Source organism: Heterodontus francisci, chromosome 17 (assembly GCF_036365525.1).
Source record: "Heterodontus francisci isolate sHetFra1 chromosome 17, sHetFra1.hap1, whole genome shotgun sequence".
Classification (NCBI taxonomy): Eukaryota; Metazoa; Chordata; class Chondrichthyes; order Heterodontiformes; family Heterodontidae; genus Heterodontus; species Heterodontus francisci.
Genome location: NC_090387.1, coordinates 26,409,359 through 26,428,080, shown reverse-complemented (window position 1 = coordinate 26,428,080; position 18,722 = coordinate 26,409,359). Strand labels below are relative to the sequence as shown.

The 18,722-nt window shown below is 42.3% G+C and overlaps 1 protein-coding gene across 2 annotated transcripts in view; it reads left to right on the top strand.

Annotated features, from left to right (window-relative positions):
* Nucleotides 1-18,722, top strand: part of plcg2 (phospholipase C, gamma 2) — a 224,792-nt gene that overhangs the window by 124,832 nt on the left and 81,238 nt on the right. For both annotated transcript variants that reach the window (XM_068049178.1, XM_068049179.1), the window contains 6 exons: nt 636-719; nt 2,171-2,214; nt 7,642-7,714; nt 8,893-8,994; nt 16,486-16,604; nt 17,505-17,590. In XM_068049178.1, coding sequence (XP_067905279.1) covers nt 636-719; nt 2,171-2,214; nt 7,642-7,714; nt 8,893-8,994; nt 16,486-16,604; nt 17,505-17,590 — 508 coding nt within the window. The remainder of the gene's footprint in view (nt 1-635; nt 720-2,170; nt 2,215-7,641; nt 7,715-8,892; nt 8,995-16,485; nt 16,605-17,504; nt 17,591-18,722) is intronic.

Sequence of the window (18,722 nt, the reverse complement as noted above, 5' to 3'; positions counted from 1 at the left end):
TATGCTTGTTCACTATTTAATCTATAGAATCCTTTATTTCTTGGTGATTTTCACTGTGGTTGAATGTTTTTTTTAAAAAAAACTCCTTATGACTGTTTGTTTCATTATGTAATCCAAAAGCTCAGCACAGTTTTAATTGATACTAGTGATAGAATGCTACCAGCTCTACTTATTGAGGGATAATTTCCATTAAAAAAAATACTACGCAGCTGTTAAAACTTAAAAAGGAACAACACAAGTCCAAAATATTGCAAATGCTGAAAATCTGAAATAAAATCAGTAAATGCTGAAAATACTCAGCAGGTCAAGCAGCATCTATGAAGAGAGAAACAAAGTTAACATTTCAGGTCAATGACCTTTCATCAAAACGGTATTTCTGAGTGTATTACTGACCTTGTAGGAAGTATTTCCAAACAGTAGCACATTTTCAGCTGTTTTAGAGCCAATCTGCACCCAGGCCTGCTACAGTGATACAGGTTACAAGCCAGGCTGTGTGCATCCTGGAGCAGCCTCATTCACTTACAATGAAGTCAGCACTTTGCATCCAGTGGATTTTGTTTGGAGACATTTCAGTTAGAAACATCAATGCTTTCTAGGTATCCCTATGTAATGTAACTAAATGTCAATCCTTACAGGACATGGGAAATTCCAAGGATGACTTGAGCTTTGAACAGTTTCACCAATTCTACAAGAACCTGATGTTTGAAAGCCAGAAAATAGTAAGTATATTTTATTATTTGAAGATTCAAGCATCTCAGTGTTTAAATAATGGGATAACCAGATCTTGCTTACTATTTCCTATTGCTTTCGTTTGTAAATTCCTTTTCCTCTCATGGAGAGGGGCCACAATATTTGATGAGGGGACCTGCAGGCTTCAAAGGTTAATGGTCTCAATTCAATTTCATGAATCCATGACATTAATCTGTCCCAGTTATATAACAAATTTAGCAGTTTTAGTTATCACAATGTAGTGCTCAGCTAAAGATCAAGGGAAGCCTTAAAATCTCATTCAGTACTAAACAAATCTCGGTTTCTATACATTTACTACTACCTAAACTTAAAACTGTTCAAATACTTCCAAAGTAATTGAGTTGACGTACCTATATGTTATCATGTATATTACATTTTTTAAAATCTATCTGCACATTCAAAATCATAAATGGCAATGAGATGTTTTTGCCTAATCTCTCTCTCCCGTCTATGCTACTTCAATCAGGAGCCTGGCATCATCTGTACAGATGCCATTGGTGCCACTTTCAGTTGTCTGACCTCTCAGTCAAATCTAATTCAACAGACCCTCAAGTACAATAATAGTCAGTACCAAGGAGCTGATTTTAATTGCCCACCACCTTGCAGAAACCAGGTAGGTTGGCAGTTAAAATTGCCAGGTCACTGACACACCATGGAGAGGCCAGGAGTTGACGTTTCACACTTTTAGCTTTGGGACCCGACTTCAACTTCTACTCACCTGAGCAGCACGTGGCAGTGAGTTTTCCTCCAGGCCATCTCAGTGAGGGAGCGGATCAGGATCAGAACAGCCCCAGTAAAGTAAGAATTAAGTTTGGTTTTTAGTTTCCTTGTGGGGCCCGCAGGAGCAGCAGTGCTTCTCTGCCCTCCCTGCCTCAGATAGCCCACTGCCCACCCCACAGATTGAGGGGGCCCCCACAGAATGGAACAGCAGCCAATTGTGCCACTTACCTGCTGTTGGTGAGTGATCTCCGGACTCATAATTTTGAATCATTACCAGCCTGGACTGGTTGGAAAGTCGGCTGGCAGGATTTAATTGGGGCCCCGAAGTTAAAATACATTGGGCCTCATTTTTGGAGCAGTGGGTGAACTTTTAACTGACACCGCTGCTCACCTGCCAAAAACTGACCAAAACTTAAAATCAGGGCCTACAGTTTGAGCTCAGGTCTCCTAGTTAGGAGTCTATTATGTATCATTGTATTACTGTCTATGATAACATTTCAATCATTGCACTACAGGATTACACAAGTTATTTGAAAATTCAATCTTATAAGTGCAATGTTTCTATAATGTACTCCCTCTTCTAACTCTGTCATTACTGTTGCTCATATTGACATTATCTTTCTTGCTTAGTAAATAGCAACATTTCAAAATAATGTGATGGTTAAAATTAAAACTCATCAGTCAAATGTATTTTTTCCAGATTCTTGACATCTTTAAAGTCGAGGGATCTGTCTTTATTCTTGGGTAAGGTGAAGGCACTTTGTGCTTTTTTTAATACTGGAAAGGTGAAGTCTCACTCTGTAGATCCTAGGGTCTTTAGATCACAAGGTTAATACAGATGATGGAGTAATTTAGTCTATCATAGCTAAGCAATGCAGATTTTTTTAAAGAAAAACTATAGATCCTCCATCATGTTATAGAGTCAGAGTCATAACAGCACTGAAGGAGGCCATTTGGCCCTTCAGTCCGGCTCTCTATAGAGCAATCCAATCGGTCCCATTCCCCGGCTCTATCCCGTAGCCCTGCAAGTGTATTTGCCTCAAGTGCCCATCTAATTTTCTTTTGAAACCATTCATTGTCTCTGCTTTCACCACCCTCTTAGGCAGCAAGTTCCATGTCATTACCACTCACTGCGTTAAAGAATTCTTCCTAAAATCCCCCTGCATCTCTTGCCCAAAACCTTCAATCTGTGTCCCCGGTACCATCAGTTAATGTGACCAGCCTTTCCCTGTCTACCCTATCCAAACCTGTCATAATCTCGAACACCTCCATCAAATCTCCCCTCAATGTTCTTTGTTCCAAGGAGAACAACCCCAGCATTTCCAACCCAAACTTGTAGCTAAAATCCCCCATCCCTGGAACCATTCTGGCAAATCTCCTCTGCACTATCTCATGGACCCTCACATCCTTCCTAAAGTGTAGTGACCAGAACTGGACGCAATACTCGAGTCGTGGCCTAACCAGAGCTTTATAAAGGTTCAGCATAACTTCCCTGCTTTTGCACTCAATACCTCTATTTATGAAGCCCAAGATCCATTATGCTTTGCTAACCACTCTCTCAATATGTCCTGCTCTCTCAAAGATCAATGTTCATGAACCTCTGGTTCCTCTGTCCCCGGAGACTCTTTAGAACTGTGCCATTTAGTCTATATTGCCTCTCCCTATCCCTTTTGCCAAAATACATCACCTCACATTTCTCTATATTAAAATCCACCTGCCACTTGTCTGTGCATTCTGCTAGCCTATCTATGTCCTGTTGCAGTTGATTGGTATCATCCTCACTCTCTGCCACACCTCCAAGATTGGTATCATTGGCAAATTCTGAAATTTTACTCTGTGTATCCAAGTCATTTATATATATATATATAAAAAGCAGTGGTCCTAGCACTGACCCTTGGAGTTCTCCCTGTGTCTGCGTGGGTTTCCTCCGGGTGCTCCGGTTTCCTCCCACATGCCAAAGACTTGCAGGTGATAGGTTAATTGGCCATTATAAATTGCCCCTAGTATAGGTAGGTGGTAGGGAAATATAGGGACAGGTGGGGATGTGGTAGGAATATGGAATTAGTGTAGGATTAGTATAAGTGGGTGGTTGATGGTCGGCACAGACTCGGTGGGCCGAAGGGCCTGTTTCAGTGCTGTATCTCTAAACAAATAAACAAAATAAATAAACCACTGTCTACCATCCTCCAGTCTGAACCATTTTCCACCACTCGCTGTTTTCTGTCCTTAAACCAATTTTTTATACAAGCTGACATTGACCCTTCTATTCCATGAGCCTCAATTTTGGTTACTAGCCTTTTATGTGCTACTTTGTCAAATGCTTTCTTAAAATCCAAATAGACAACATTTGTTGCTTTCCCATCATCAAGCTTCTCTGTTACTTCATCAAAAAAATCAATTAGATTAGTCAAGCATGTTCTGCCTTTTACAAATCTGTGCTTGCTCTCCCTAATTAACTCAAACCTCTCCAAGTGCCTATTGATATTTTTCCCTGATTGTTGTTTTTAAAATCTTACCAACCACAGATGTTAAACTGACCAGTCCATAGTTACTAGGAATGTCCTTACATCCTTTCTTGATGGATTTGCCACTCTCCAATCCTCTGGCACCTCTCCCATATCTAGGGAAGATTGGAACATTATGGCAACGCTTCTGCTATCTCCATTCCCATTTCCTTTAGCAACCTGGGATGCAAGCCATCCAGGCCAGGCAACTTATCCACTGTAAGCAGAACCAGCCTTTCCAATACATCCTGCCTATCAGTTGTCACCTTATCCATTACCTCTACCATTTTCCGTTCCACCGATATTTTGTTAGTATCCTCTTCCTTAGTAAACACTGATACAAAGTACTCATTAGGTCTTCTAGCCTTGCCCTGCACCCGTAAGTATATATCATCCTCTTTAGCCCTAATAGGCCCCACCCCATCTCTTACTACCTGCTTACTATGTACATGCCAGTAGAAGATTTTTGGATTCCCTTTTATGTTAACTGCCATTCTGTTCTCATATTCTATTTGCCAGTCGTATTTTCCTCTTCACTTCCCCTTTCAATTTATTGTATTTGTCCTGGTTGTCAGCTAACTGTATATTGAAGAATTTTACTACTTGACCTGGAAGACCATTCCAAGTTTTAATCAATCTTTGCATGAAGGTAGCCTTCCTCACATTTGTTCTAAATTGTCCTTTCACCAGTTTTATCCCTTGGCCTCTTGTTCCACTGTCTTGGCACATCCTGCAGTGGTTAACCTAGCCCCAGGAGGGCCCATAAAATCCATCCCTTCATTATTTCATCCTCAGAATTTCACCCTAACATCAGTTCCCTAACAAGTCCCCAATCCTTTGTTTCCTTCAGCCAACCCCTATCTTACACACCTTTTACTTTGAATTGCCAATAAAAAAAACAGACTTGTATTTAGGGTTTTCACAACTTCAGGAAATCCCAAAGCATTTTGCAGCTAATTACGCATGCTTGAAGTGTAGCCTTGGTTGTTGTGTAGGAAACACTGCAGCCAATTTGCACACAATCAGGACTCACAAACAGCACTGTGATAGTGACAAAGTAATCTGTTTGTGACGTTGGTTCAGGGAGAAATGTTACCCAGGATAGCGGTGAGAACTCCCGTGCCCTTTTTAAAATAGTGCCATGCACCTATTATGTCCACATGAGAGGTCAAACAAGGCCTTGGTTTAACATTTCATCCAAAAGATGGAACCTCTGACAGTGCAGCACTCCCTCAGTACTGCACTGGAGTGTCATGGAAACATAGAAACATAGAAAAATAGGAGCAGGAGTAGGCCATTCGGCCCTTGGAGCCTGCTCCGCCATTCAATGCGATCATCGTTGATCATCCAAACTCAGTAACCTATTCCCACTTTCTCCCTGTATCCCTTGATCCCTTTAGCCCTAAGAACGATATCTAACTCTTTCTTGAATACAGTTAATGATTTGGCCTCAACTGCTTTCCATGGTAGAGAATTCTACTGGTTCACCACTCTCTGGGTGAAGAAACCCCTCCTCATCTCAGTCCTAAATGGCTTACCCCTAATCCTTAGACTGTGACTCCTGGTCCTGGACTCCCCTGCCATCGGGAGCATCTTTCCTGCATCTAGTCTGTCCAGTCCTGTTAGAATTTTGTAGGTTTCTATGAGATCCCCTCTCATTCTTCTAAACTCTAGCAAATACAAGCCTAATCGACCAAATCTCTCTTCATATGGCAGTCCTGCCATCCCAGGAAATAGTCTGGTGAACCTTCGCTGCTCTCCCTCCATAGCAAGAACATCCTTCCTCAGATAAGGAGACCAAAACTGCACACAATACTCCAGATGTGGTCTCACCAAGGCCTTGTATAATTGCAGCACGACATCCTTGCTCCTGTACTTGAATCCTCTTGGTTTGAAGGCCAACATACCACTTGCCTTCTTATCTGCCTGCTGCACCTGCATGCTTACTTTCAGTGACTGGTGCACAAGGTCACCCAAGTCTCACTGCACCTCCCCCTTTCCCAATCTATCATTGTTCAGATAATAATCTGCTTTTCTGTTTTTGCCACCAAAGTGGATAACATCACATTTATCCACATTATACTGCATCTGCCATGCATTTGCCCACTCACTCAACCTGTCCATATCACACTGGATCTTCTCTGCATCCTCCTCACAGCTCACAATTCCACCCAGCTTTGTGTCTTCTGCAAACTTGGATACATTACATTTAGTTCCCTCATCTATATAATTAATATATATTGTGAATAGCTGGGGTCCTATCACTGATTACTGCGGTAGCCCACTAGAAAAAAGGCCCGTTTATTCCTACTCTTTGTTTCTCATCCCCCTGCCATTCTAGTTTAAATCCTCCCTAACAGCACTAGCAAACGCCCCTGCAAGGACATCGGTTCTCGTCCTGCCTGGGTGTAACCCGTCCCGTTTGTACAGGTCCCACCTTCCCCAGAACTGGTCCCGATGTGCAAGGAATCTAAATACCTCCCTCCTACACCATTTCTCCAGCCACACATTCATCTGGTCTATTCTCCTGTTCCTATACTCACTAACACGTGGCACAAGAAGTAATCCTGAGATTACTACCTTTGAGGTCCTGCTTTTTAGTTTAGCTCCTAACTCCTTAAATTTATCTTGCACGACTTCAGCCCTTTTTCTACCTATGTCGTTGGTACCGACATGTACCACGACCACTGGCTGTTCACCCTCCCCCTTCAGAATGTCCTGCAGCCGCTCCAAGACATCCTTGACCCTCGCACCAGGGAGGCAACATATCATCCTGGAGTCTCATTTGCGGCCACAGAAACGCCTGTCTGTTCCCCTTACAATTGAATCTCCTATCACTATGGCTCTCCCAGCCTTCCCCCCCCCCCCCCACCCCCCACAACTCCTGTGCAGCAGAGCCATCCGTGGTGCCACGAACTTGCCTGTTGCTGCTTTCCCCTGGGAGGCCACCCCCCCCCCCCCCCCAACAGTATTTAAAGTGATATATCTGTTTGAGAGGGGGATGTCCACAGGGGACTCCTGCACTACCTGCCTGCGCCTACTTCTCTGTCTGGTGGTCACCCATCCCTTTTCTGCCTGTGCAGCCATTACTTGCGGTGTGACCACCGCGACGTCCTCAACATTGCGGATGCTGCACAGTGAATACACCCGCAGCTCCAGCTCCATAATATGGCTAGTCAGTAGCTGCAGATGGATACACTTCCTGCACCCCATGATTGTCAGGGACACTGGAAGCATCCCTGATTTCCCACATCGTGCAGGAGGAGCATATCACGGTTGTGAGCTCTCCTGCCATGACTTACCTTTAGATTACTTAGTTACTCCCTTTAAAAAATACTAATTACACAAGGGGCCTTGTTCTACTCCAAACACTACCCATTACAATCTAAAGTCCTTAATAAATTACACTAATTTAAAAAAAACACACTTTAGTAGTACTCACGTTATCATTTATCAGCCTAGACTTTGTGCTCAAGTCTCTGGAGTGGGACTTGCTGACGGCAGATGGGGTAGTCTCCATTCTCCAGAATATGAAATAAGAGAACAAAAAAATGTTGGCTGCCCTTGAAGATGTCGTGTAGTACTCAGCTCAGTTACTCATATCACTGGTACTTATCAACTTCATTTGATCTTATTCTCTAACGTTTAGTTTGCTTTCTGCTTGCAGAAGAACAGATAGGCCCACTGCCTCAGTTTTGTACCTGCATGATTTCCAGCGCTTTCTACTGCATGAACAGAAGGTAAAATAATAATGTTTAGATTAGCACATAAGATATGATCAGACTTGTGCTTTAAAAGTAAATCCCATCTCACTTAAAGGTTATAAAGAATTTGAAAATTAGGTTAATAATATAATCAAGGCCAAATGACACATTTGAAGAGTGTTAACATGAATAATATTGTCAATGTGCCAAAATCAACTACTGATTATACTGGTAATAGGCAACCTGGATGTCTGCTACCATCCTGTTTACATGGAAGATGGGGTGATCTCAGTTGAAAATTTGCGTGAATCCCACCCAATGCAATTTTCAAGCGTCTCTCAAAGTGGGTGAAGTAGACGGAGGACTTATATCAATATTTAAATCAGGGAGCTCTGCCATTCTTGTGTACCAACGAGCGGAATGCTGAGTGACTCAATTAGTGCTTCTTAAAGTGACCACTGGAAGCTGCTCCTCAAACAGATCAGTCTTTATTTTTTTAGAAAAGAATTTTGTGGGGCCACAGGGATATAAATGCTCCTTCTGGCAGTGGCCGAGTGAGGGTTCTTTTTATTCGTTTCATGGGATTTGGGCATCACTGGCAAGGCCAGCATTTGTTGCCCATCCCTAAGTGATCTTGAGAAGGGCAACAAATGCTGGCCTTGCCAGCGACACCCACACCCCATGAAGCGAATAAATAAAACCCTAGCTTGGCCACTGTCAGAATGGATTGGCAGGGGAGGGGGCTTGAACTTTAGATTTGGCCAGCTTGGCGCCCGGAATTTGTCTCAGAAGTGCCCTCTGTGAGTGGCTCCAACCCTTTGCCTTCTCTTGCAACACAGTTATTCCTCCTTTTCTAAAAAGGTAAGATACAGGGTGAGAAAAAAAATGGCACAGCTGTTCTAGGGGCAATTTAGGGGTCCCAGCACAGAATTTATTTTTAATGAATGGAAAATTGGCAGGTGGCAAATTTGGCGAGTTCACCTCCGCACCCCACATTCCTGCTGTGAGCTTCCATTATGTGGACTGGCAAAATTTACTGTAGTTCTTTCTCCCTTCCAAACAACAGAAGGAGGGCTAAATGTTCATGAAGCTGATAAATAATAGAAGAGTTCTACACTAGATTTAGAAAATGTTTCTTTTTTCCCATAACAATAATCATATAATTTGAAACCATCTTTTAATACTATCTAACATGTACCTTTTCTACAATATAGGAATCATGGGCCAGTGATATTAAGAAGGTTCGCGAGCTGATGACTAGGTGTATTTATGATACTTACAGAGAAACAAATGAGCCCTTCTTCTATATAGATGAGGTGTGTAACCTTTTGTGATGCGTCAGAAGATTTCATTATATGTGGCTAAAAATGCCAATCCTTTGTATGCAAGTGAACTTTCTCAGTTCCTGTTCGTATCAAATCATGTCTAGTATACTGACTGCTAACTGAGCTCTTCCCCTAAAATTTCCTTCTTTAGGTGCATTCCTTTCTTATGCTTAAAAGTTGTTAAGTGAGTGGGATGACTTGCTGTTTGTGGCTTCCATGACGAATATTACAGCTGGTATAATATTGTCACATGAGTTTTATATGAACACTTTCGGCGTCCCCACTCTTACTGGCTCCTGAAACATGTACAAGTCTCCATCCAACGGGCGGCACTGTGGCACAGTGGTTAGCACCGCAACCTCACAGCTCCAGCGACCCGGGTTCAATTCTGGGTACTGCCTGTGTGGAGTTTGCAAGTTCTCCCTGTGTCTGCGTGGGTTTCCTCCGGGTGCTCCGGTTTCCTCCCACATGCCAAAAGACTAGCGGGTTGATAGGTAAATTGGCTATTATAAATTGTCCCTAGTGTAGGTAGGTGGTAGGGAAATATAAGGACAGGTGGGGATGTGGTAGGAATATGGAATTAGTGTAGGATTAGTATAAATGGGTGGTTGATGGTCGGCACAGACTCGGTGGGCCGAAGGGCCTGTTTCAGTGCTGTATATCTAAACTAAACTAAACCAACTGCTCACCTGAGAATTGCTCACATTTCGTTTGATAGGGCGATTTCCTAGACATTAAGGAACTTTGATATTAACATATCTGAGGGTTCAGAATTATTGATTTCTTTGTTTTGTTTATTGAATCATACTGTCCAGAAAGATGCTTCTCAGCCAATTGCTCCTGTGCTGTCTGTTTGAAAGAGCTACCTACTTAGTCCCATTCCTCTGCCCTCTGTTAATGCCCTTTTTAGTGTTTCATTTATTCAATTACCTTTTAAAATCTGTTCAGGATTGTGTTGCCACCATTGTTATCCCATGTCCTAACAACCTTCTGTGTAAATAAATGTATCCGAACTACTTCCTTCCTTGTTTTGGTGATGATCTTAAATTTATACTCTGGTTACGAACTCATGAACCAGTGGAAATAGTTTTCCCCATTTACAATGTCGAAACCTTTCCTAATTTTGAACACCTCTAACAGATTTCCTCTTAACCCACACAGTTCCAATGAAAGGAACCCCATTCTCTCGCGTGCTGCTCGTAACAAATGCCTCTCCTCCCTGATATCAGTATAGCGAATCTCTTCTGCACCTCCTCTGTGGCTTTAACATTATTCTTAAAGCAGGGTGACCAAAACTGGAGCCCATGCTCACCACTTCCTGGACAAGTGTTACGGGAGTGGATCCCAGGGGCAAGTGGGGTTAGAGAGCAAGGAATCATAGGACCAAGATGCAAAGACATAATTCAGTCCTCATTTTAAAGTTCTTATTTTTTAGATGATACTTTGATCTTTTATTACTTCAGCTTAAATAACAAAATGTACAGCAATTTGGGAAGCACAGAAGTAGAGTTAGTTGGAGGATAGGAGTTTGTCCACAGTACAGGCTGAATGTGACACTCAGGCACTCTCGGCCCATCACTGGTGTGATTCCAGTGTGACAAGCTTACATTGGCAGTTTCCAATATAAATATGGGCATAGGAATACATAATGGGAAAAATTTAACCAAAATGTGAGACTACAATCTGTACACAGTTGTCATAACAACTCTTCCTCACATCTGAGATAAAGAACTTTAATTTCTATTTCACCTTTCACAATCCCAGGATGTCCCAAAATACTTTACAGCCAATTAACTATTCCTGAAGTGCAGTCACTATTGCAAGGTAGGAAGCACTTAGAGACTGGGGTTTTCCGCTTCTGCACTCACTAACCCATGATTTTTCCCCTTTTCACTTTCAAGGATTGGAAATTGCAGGTTGGCGGGTGCAGAAGCAAAAAAACCCTGGTCCGTGTGATCAATTCGATTCCTTCCCTTATCAGTTTAAGATCATGTTTTTCACCCGTTAACATCATGTATCAATGATCCACAAAAGTTACCAGAATTGTGCATCTGTATGAAGAGCAATCAACATGGGAGCAGTTTCAGTAACTGGGTTTCACCTTCGCACAGGTGGTTTTGGTTCTGGGGGCAGTTTCTGCACTGGAGGAGGTTCAGCATTGGTGGGGGTTGGGGGGACGTTTTAATTTGGGGGAATTTCAGCACTTGTGGAGATTTAGTAAAGGAAATTTTCAACACTTGTCGGGGTGGGGGGGGGGAGGGTGGTGGGGAGAGGGGAGGAAGAGCAAGTGGTCGGAGTGCGTGTGTGGGGGGAGGGGAGTTTCAATACTGAGAAGTTTCACCTTTAAGGGAGTTTCAGTATGAGGAGAGTTTCAATAGGGAGAAAATTTTAATATGGGGGAGTGATAGATTTTATCTTTCCTTTGTTGCAACCAGGACAATCAGCACCACGTTCAGTGTATCAGAACAAATTTCACATTGTGATATCTTCGAGTTACATTCATCATAGTTCAAACAATTTCGCTCTTTCCATATATTAGGTAGCAGGAGTTGCCAGGAAATATAGCTTTTTCTTACTGGATTCAAACAGAAATCTTCAATAGGCTGGTTATGAAAATTGATCAAGAAAATACAAAATTCCTGTTCTAAGGAACATTGACCCAAAAAGTGCCACCTGAGCTACTGCTTTATTTTGTTTTTTATTCACAGAATCAGGAATGTTTCATATTCCGTTGAATCTCCTCACTGTAATTTGGGGATAGCTGACAGGGTGTAGTTTACAGCAGTAGTTAAACAGATTGTGAGGGAGGTGTCAGCCAAAGTAAGGGCGGCACAGTGGTGTAGTGGGTCACACTGCAGCCTCACAGCTCCAGCGATCTGGGTTCAGTTCTGGGCACTGACTGTATGTGGAGTTTGCAAGTTCTCCCTGTGACCGTGTGGGTTTCTGCCAGGTGTGCTGGTTTCCCCCCACAGCCAAAGGCTTGCAGGTTGATAGGTAAATTGGCCATTGTAAATTGCCCCTAGTGTAGGTAGGTGGTAGGAGAATTGAGGGAAGGTGAGGACATGGTAGGGAATGTGGGATTAATATAGGATTAGTATAAATGGGTGGTTGATGGCCAGCACAGGCTCGAAGGGTCTGTTTCAGTGCTTTATCTCTCTATGACTCTAAGTCTAAAGCAAAGTATAAAGATGGCCCTCACACTTTCCCTGGATAACAACTTTCTGATCTTGCTGTGTCCAGCAGGCAGAGACCCCCAGCAGAAAGGGAAGAATAATCGAAGTGATACAAGTGCAGGGGTTCACAAGGTTTTTGCTTCTGAGGCCCCCCCCCCCCCCCACCCCACAGTCATGCTATAAAAATTCCACGGACCCCCTGTAGCACAACACAAATATTTTTTCAGTATAAACTTTAGTTATACAGTTAAACAAATATATTTAATTATTTTTACTTAATGCAAAGATTGTTGCTGGTGCTGAGCAACAATTCTGTCAAGATGTGTGGATCTGAACTCCAAGATATGCAGTGGAAGGACTCCTTCTGCTCCATTTACCAGATCCAAGACCAGGTTATGAGGTAGATTTCAGACAAAAAAAGCAACTCAATTCTCAGAAGGAAGACTCTGTGACCCAGTAACTGGGAGAGAGAGTCAACCCCAAGGTGAGGACACCTCTACTAACCTCCCTGACGTGGACCGTGTAGTTCTCATGTCATAGTTGGTGGTGAGTGAGCCTGGTAATTGGCACTGAAGTTTAACATCGAGAACATCAGCCCTTTGTAACCCCACCCACCACCCTGAAGGCAGTTGTCCCATCTTATGGCTGAAGGAGAAAATCTGAGACTTCGGAAGGACAGCTGCTGGGGGCATTTCCTGGAGTCAGAATCAGTGGGTACCTGTGTACTAGGAAACGACTCCAGTACGCTAGGTAAACTCAAATGCGACACTTGGGGGTCTGTAGCCAAAGTAGCCTCTAATTTTTTTTATAGTGCGGGGCCGATTCATTTAAGTGTGTGGGCCCTTTAAAATTTTATTGCACAGCCGTGCACACACAGTAAATTAAAGGGGCCAACTTGTGCGTAACCTGCACGGGAACTCCCAGTCATGCAATGCCTTGATTTTAAAATACTCATCCTTGTTTCAAATCTCTCCTTGGCCTCTCCCCTCTCCTTCAGCCCTATAAACCTCCGAGGTATCTTTGCTGCTCTAATTCTGGCCTCTTGAGCATCCCCGATTTTAATTGCTCCACCATTGGTGGCAGTGCCTTCACTTGCCTAGGCCCTAAGCTTGCAGGTTCCCTCACTACACCTCTCCGACTCTCTATCTCGCTTTCCTCCTTTAAGCAGCTGCGCAACTTAGAGGGAACATTGTCCCTAAGCCGTGGTTCTGTCACCATGCACCTAAACTCTCTGCAGTCAGGTCAATAGAGTATGTTTAAGTTACTGATTTACTGGAACTATTGAGCTCTTAGTTGCCCCTCCCCCATTCTGCTCTGGCACTGCAGTGTCCGGCTCCAAATGAGTCTGTTGGTGCCTTTAATTGTCACAATTCCTGGAAGGATCTGAGGATTTAAAATTCTTGCTTTACTCTGCCTCAACATATTCCCATTCCTGAAAGCACAGTGTTGACGACACCCAACTGAACCTCACTACCACCTCTCGCAACTCCTCCAGTGTTTCTAAGTTATCAGACTGCTTTTCTGACATCCAGTACTGGATGAGCAGAAATCTCCTCCATTTAAATATTGGGAAGACTGAAACCATTGTTTTCGATCCCTGCTCCAAACTCCTTTCCCTGGCTATTAATTCCGTCCCTCTCCCTGGCAATTTTCTGAGACTAAATCAGATGATTTGCAACTTTGGTGTAATTTTTGACCCCAAGATGAGCTTCCGATCACATATTCATGACATCACTAAGACTGCCTATTTCCACCTTCGTAGCATTGCCCCGACTTCGCCCCGTCTCAGCTTATCAGCTGCTGGAACTCTCATTTGTGCTTTTGTTAGCATCTAGACTTGGCTATTCCAATGCAATCCTGGCTGGTCTCCCACATTCTACTCTCCGTAAACTTGAGGTCATCCAAAACTCTGCTGCACATGTCTTACCACACCCCAAGTCCCGTTCCCTATCATCCCTTTGCTTGCTGAGTTACATTGGCTCCTGGTCAAGCAACACCTTGATTTGAAAATTCTAATCCTTGTTTCAAATCTCTCTTTGTCCTTGCCCCTCCCTATCTCTGTAATCTCCTCCAGCCTCACAACCCTCTGAGATATCTGTGCTGCTCTAATTCTGGCCTCTTGAGCATCCCCGATTTTAATTGCTCCACCATTGGTGGTTGTGCCTTCAGTCTGCGAATTCCCTCACTACAACTCTCCGACTCTCTATCTCCCTTTTCTCCTTTAAGACACTACTTAAAACCAAACTCTTTGATCAAGCTTTTGGCCATTTGCCCTAATAATTCCTTATGTGGCTTGGGGTCATATTTTGTTTTATAATGCTCCTATGAATCACCTTGGGATGTTTTATCACTTTAAAGGCACTATATAAATGTAAGTTGTTGTTTTATTTCTTTGGCGCTGTCCTAAGTATCACAATACATTTAATATTGATTCAAAGGAGCCACTGGGGTTGGAGCCTTTTGCTCCACTTTTCTTTATACTCGCAAGACTGAATAGTTGTGTGGAAGAGATATTCATCACCTTGTGACTGTAAATCCCAATGTTCCCTTGCAGACATTTTGCAGGAGAGGCTGACAGTGTCATGTGTGACTTAGCAAAACATAATATAAATGGATGAACCTGAGCGACAGTTTAATCTGTTTCACTTTATTCACCAGACCCAAACATATAGGATGCCAACTGAAGGGGAATTGTCTGTGGATTGGTTCTCCACCACTGTGTAGTTCAGGGCAAGGAACACGCGGGGATTGTTAAAGTGAATAAACCAGAGACTGAAACTATGCTGAATGTGAGATCTTTGACGCTGCAGTTCCCCAGGGGAGCCACCGGGTGTCAGCACCATTCTGGGTCCAATCATCCATATTAAGCACCAGCTTTAGTTTGTGTAGGTGTTTGTTTGGCGCTACCCTTGAAATTTTCTTGCCCACCCACTTGAGAAGCCCTGACAGTGGACTGTACCAGCCTATCTGTCAGGCAAGAAATGTTTGACGTAAGGGGAGAGAGAAAAAGCAATGAGAGAAAACAAAGTCAGCAAAGGCATCGTTATTAAATGAATACCTCGAATTACGAAGATGCAATAATGAGCATGAATTTAAATGCTGTGATTCATTTGTACCATAAATCCCAGCTTGACATTGCAATTAAATCACAAGAATATTAATTCTTGCCTCAAGAGAATGCTCATTTTAATTTCAACTGGCTTCTAAGGGGAGAGGCAAAAATCTGATGCCAGCATTTTCCGCGGGGGTTCTCCCAGTCACTGCAATTTTGGTGGAGGACCTGTGGAAACCCTGTTTATAACATTTATCTGGGGTGTTTTCCTGAAATTGCACCAACTGATTGGGAGAACCCCCAAGAAAATTCCCAGTGTAAGTCTTAGAATGTGAGTGCGGTTACTGAGCAGTGGCACTTATCCTTTATAATGCTGTGATGGGTTGGAGATCACACTCGGAGCTCATGGAGAATTCCTTTTCAGATTTAATGAGTCAAGGAGTAACGAGTCCAAACTTCTAGGAACATAAATGATTCATTCACCCTAGAATACAGCAACACCTCAGTGCATCCTGAGATCTGTCGCTCAAAGGCTATAGTGGCTTATAGCTGGAGGCTGACCTGCCTGGACAGAAACCATTGGGCTGGGTATTTTTGTTTGCATGGTTGTTTCAGATTTGACCCATTTAGGATCAAACTGTGATGGTTAAGGTCTTCTTTGGATTACCATGTAACTGGAATGTTGTCTTTCTAAATTTTCTTACAAATTATTTTTCTCCTCTACTTTCCTGAAAGGAATAATTTCTCACAGATCTCCAGACCTCAGATGGTCTTTGGTATCTCACCTAAGTGACGGTTGTTGATTTTCAGGCCATAAACCGGGAGTTTTGACAAACCTTTTAATTGTCGTGGAGGTGAACACAGCTAACCCCACTTCTGCTCTTCCCTGACATCCACACAAGTGCAATCCCACTTGGGGTCACTGGAAAGGGATCCCTAGCTGATTCCTTTAACCCTTAACCAGATTGCTGGATCCAATTATATAAATATTCTTCTTGGGAACAACTAACTGAGCAGTTTGGTAATTAAGCTTGGGCCAGTTTTAGTCTGTATAGCTCAGTGCCCACTGGGAAAACTTGTGAGCAATTGGAGGAAGCTTTGAGGTTTTAATTTTCATTCTTCACTCCATTCACTGTGGAGTGGTTTTATTTTAAAATTCAAATTGAAATGGCTTTAAAATGCACCCTCACTTCAGATTAATTTTGCAGAAAGGTTAAATTGCAGTACTGTCTCTTCATTTTATTCATTATTTTTCAGTTTTTGTCGTATTTGTTTTCAAGAGAAAACACAATCTGGGATACCAAGTATGATTCCATTTGTCCCCAAGATATGAACAACCCATTATCACATTACTGGATCTCATCTTCACATAACACGTAAGGAATTTACTTTGCCTGTTTTTAAAGGATTATTTCCAAAACTTAGAGACTTTTAGTTTTTCTCAATTGATATCGCACTAATTAATGAATGGCCTTCACTTCCTGCTCTATGAAACTCTGACTGGGGCTACCAGTCACTTGACAGTATTTGACCACATTGTCCAGGCCATGACTTAACTTTCAAACAAGGCTGGAAATGTTGGTTAAAACATGGTATGCCATCCCTTTGATGACACTTAAAATCATTGACACTGATTAACAGCAATCAGTTATCAATACTATTTGAAACTTTTATATGTATGTTGTTAGGACCAGGGAGCTCGGCTGTAATAAATACTGAAATTTATGAATCTGCAGATCATATTTGGTTCAAATGAGTTTCATTATCATAAAATGCTGATCAGAATTCTGGGCTCAGGTCACTCACTAACTCGTATTCTTCTATGAATGAAACGTTTGAGATTGTTTCAGTACTGCAGACACAAATCCCGCATGTTATCTGCTCAGGCTTCCCAGAGTCCTGCCTCTGGCTTGTCACTTCTTCACAGTCTCTAATAATGGTTTTCAGAAAGATTAAAACCAATCAAAAACAGATCAGAAAAATGGAAAACCTTATCAAGTGATCTTTCAGGTTTGATAAAAGGACTTTGAATTATAGAATGCTACAACACAGAAACATGCCACTTGCCCATCAAGGCTATGTTAGCATTTTTCTCCAGATGAGCTATCAAGTCTAATCCCATTCTCCTGCTCGGATTATGTAAAAATAAACCTTATTAGCACTATTTAGAGGTAATCATATGTCTTTCTTTTAATACTGCAGTATTATTAAATATTAAAAATAGTGTATGTAAATTCTTTTACTGAAGTAACTGGCTATCACTATTTTGTTCAAAGGTACCTCACAGGAGACCAGGTTCGCAGTGACTCATCTACAGAAGCGTATGCTAGATGCCTGAGGATGGGGTGTCGATGTATTGAATGTAAGTTGAATATATAGGAAAAGAAGCCTATGACCTCTACTGTTGTGCTCTTAGTCCATGTTACAGTGTGAATAGATCTACATCATCACTGTCTTTCAATATTTTAAAGGTCTGGAGCATTTCTCTCATCAACCTTCCCTTCATTTAGAATATAGGAAATAGCAGCAGGAGTAGGCCATTCGGCCCCTCGAGCATGCTCTGCCATTCAATAAGATCATGGCCGATCTAATCCTGCCCTCAACTCTACTTTCCTGTCTCTCCCCTTCCCCCCACCATAACTCTTGACTCCCCTGTAGATCAAAAATCTGTCTAGCTCATCCTTGAATATATTCAATGACCCAGCCTCAACTGCTTTCTGGAGTAGAGATTTCCAAAGATTAACAACGCTCTGAGAGAAGAAATTCCTCCTCATCTCTGTCTTAGATGGGAGACCGCTTATTCTGAAACTGTGCCCCTTAGTTCTAGATTCCCCCACAAGGGGAAACATCCTCCCAGCATCTACCCTGTCAAGGCCCCTCAAAATCTTATATGTTTCAATAAGATCACCTCTCATTCTTCTAAACTCCAATGAGTATAGCCCCAACCTGTGTTTGAAGTTTAGGTTTTAGAGTAGAGTTTCAAACTGATTCCCTAGTTTCTATGAGATTTTATGACATATATTTTTATGACCGAGGCTGGAGGAGTGCATCGTCTTTCTCTAATTCCATTTCTCCATGGGTCACAACATATATTTAAATGTTTTACCCAGTTACCGATACGGCCAATTATATACTCTATTTTTATTTCAGAATAAAATCCACCAACTAAGTTTCTTTAATCACAACAAAATTATTAATTTATTATAAAACAAGGCTTATTCAGTAAAGATGCAAAGCATTAATCTTCTTCTTTGGCCCCCTAGTCTCGAGAGACAATGGGTAAGCGCCTAGAGGTGGTCAGTGGTTTGTGGAGCAGTGCCTGGAGTGGCTATAAAGGCCAATTCTCAAGTGACAGACTCTTCCACAGGTGATGCAGATAAAATTGGTTGTCGGGGCATTAATACACAGATTGAAATATGAAAGTTCCCTTCTAAATATGTCCAACACACACACACACACACCAGTTAAAGAAAAAAATAAAGAGGTTTTCTCTG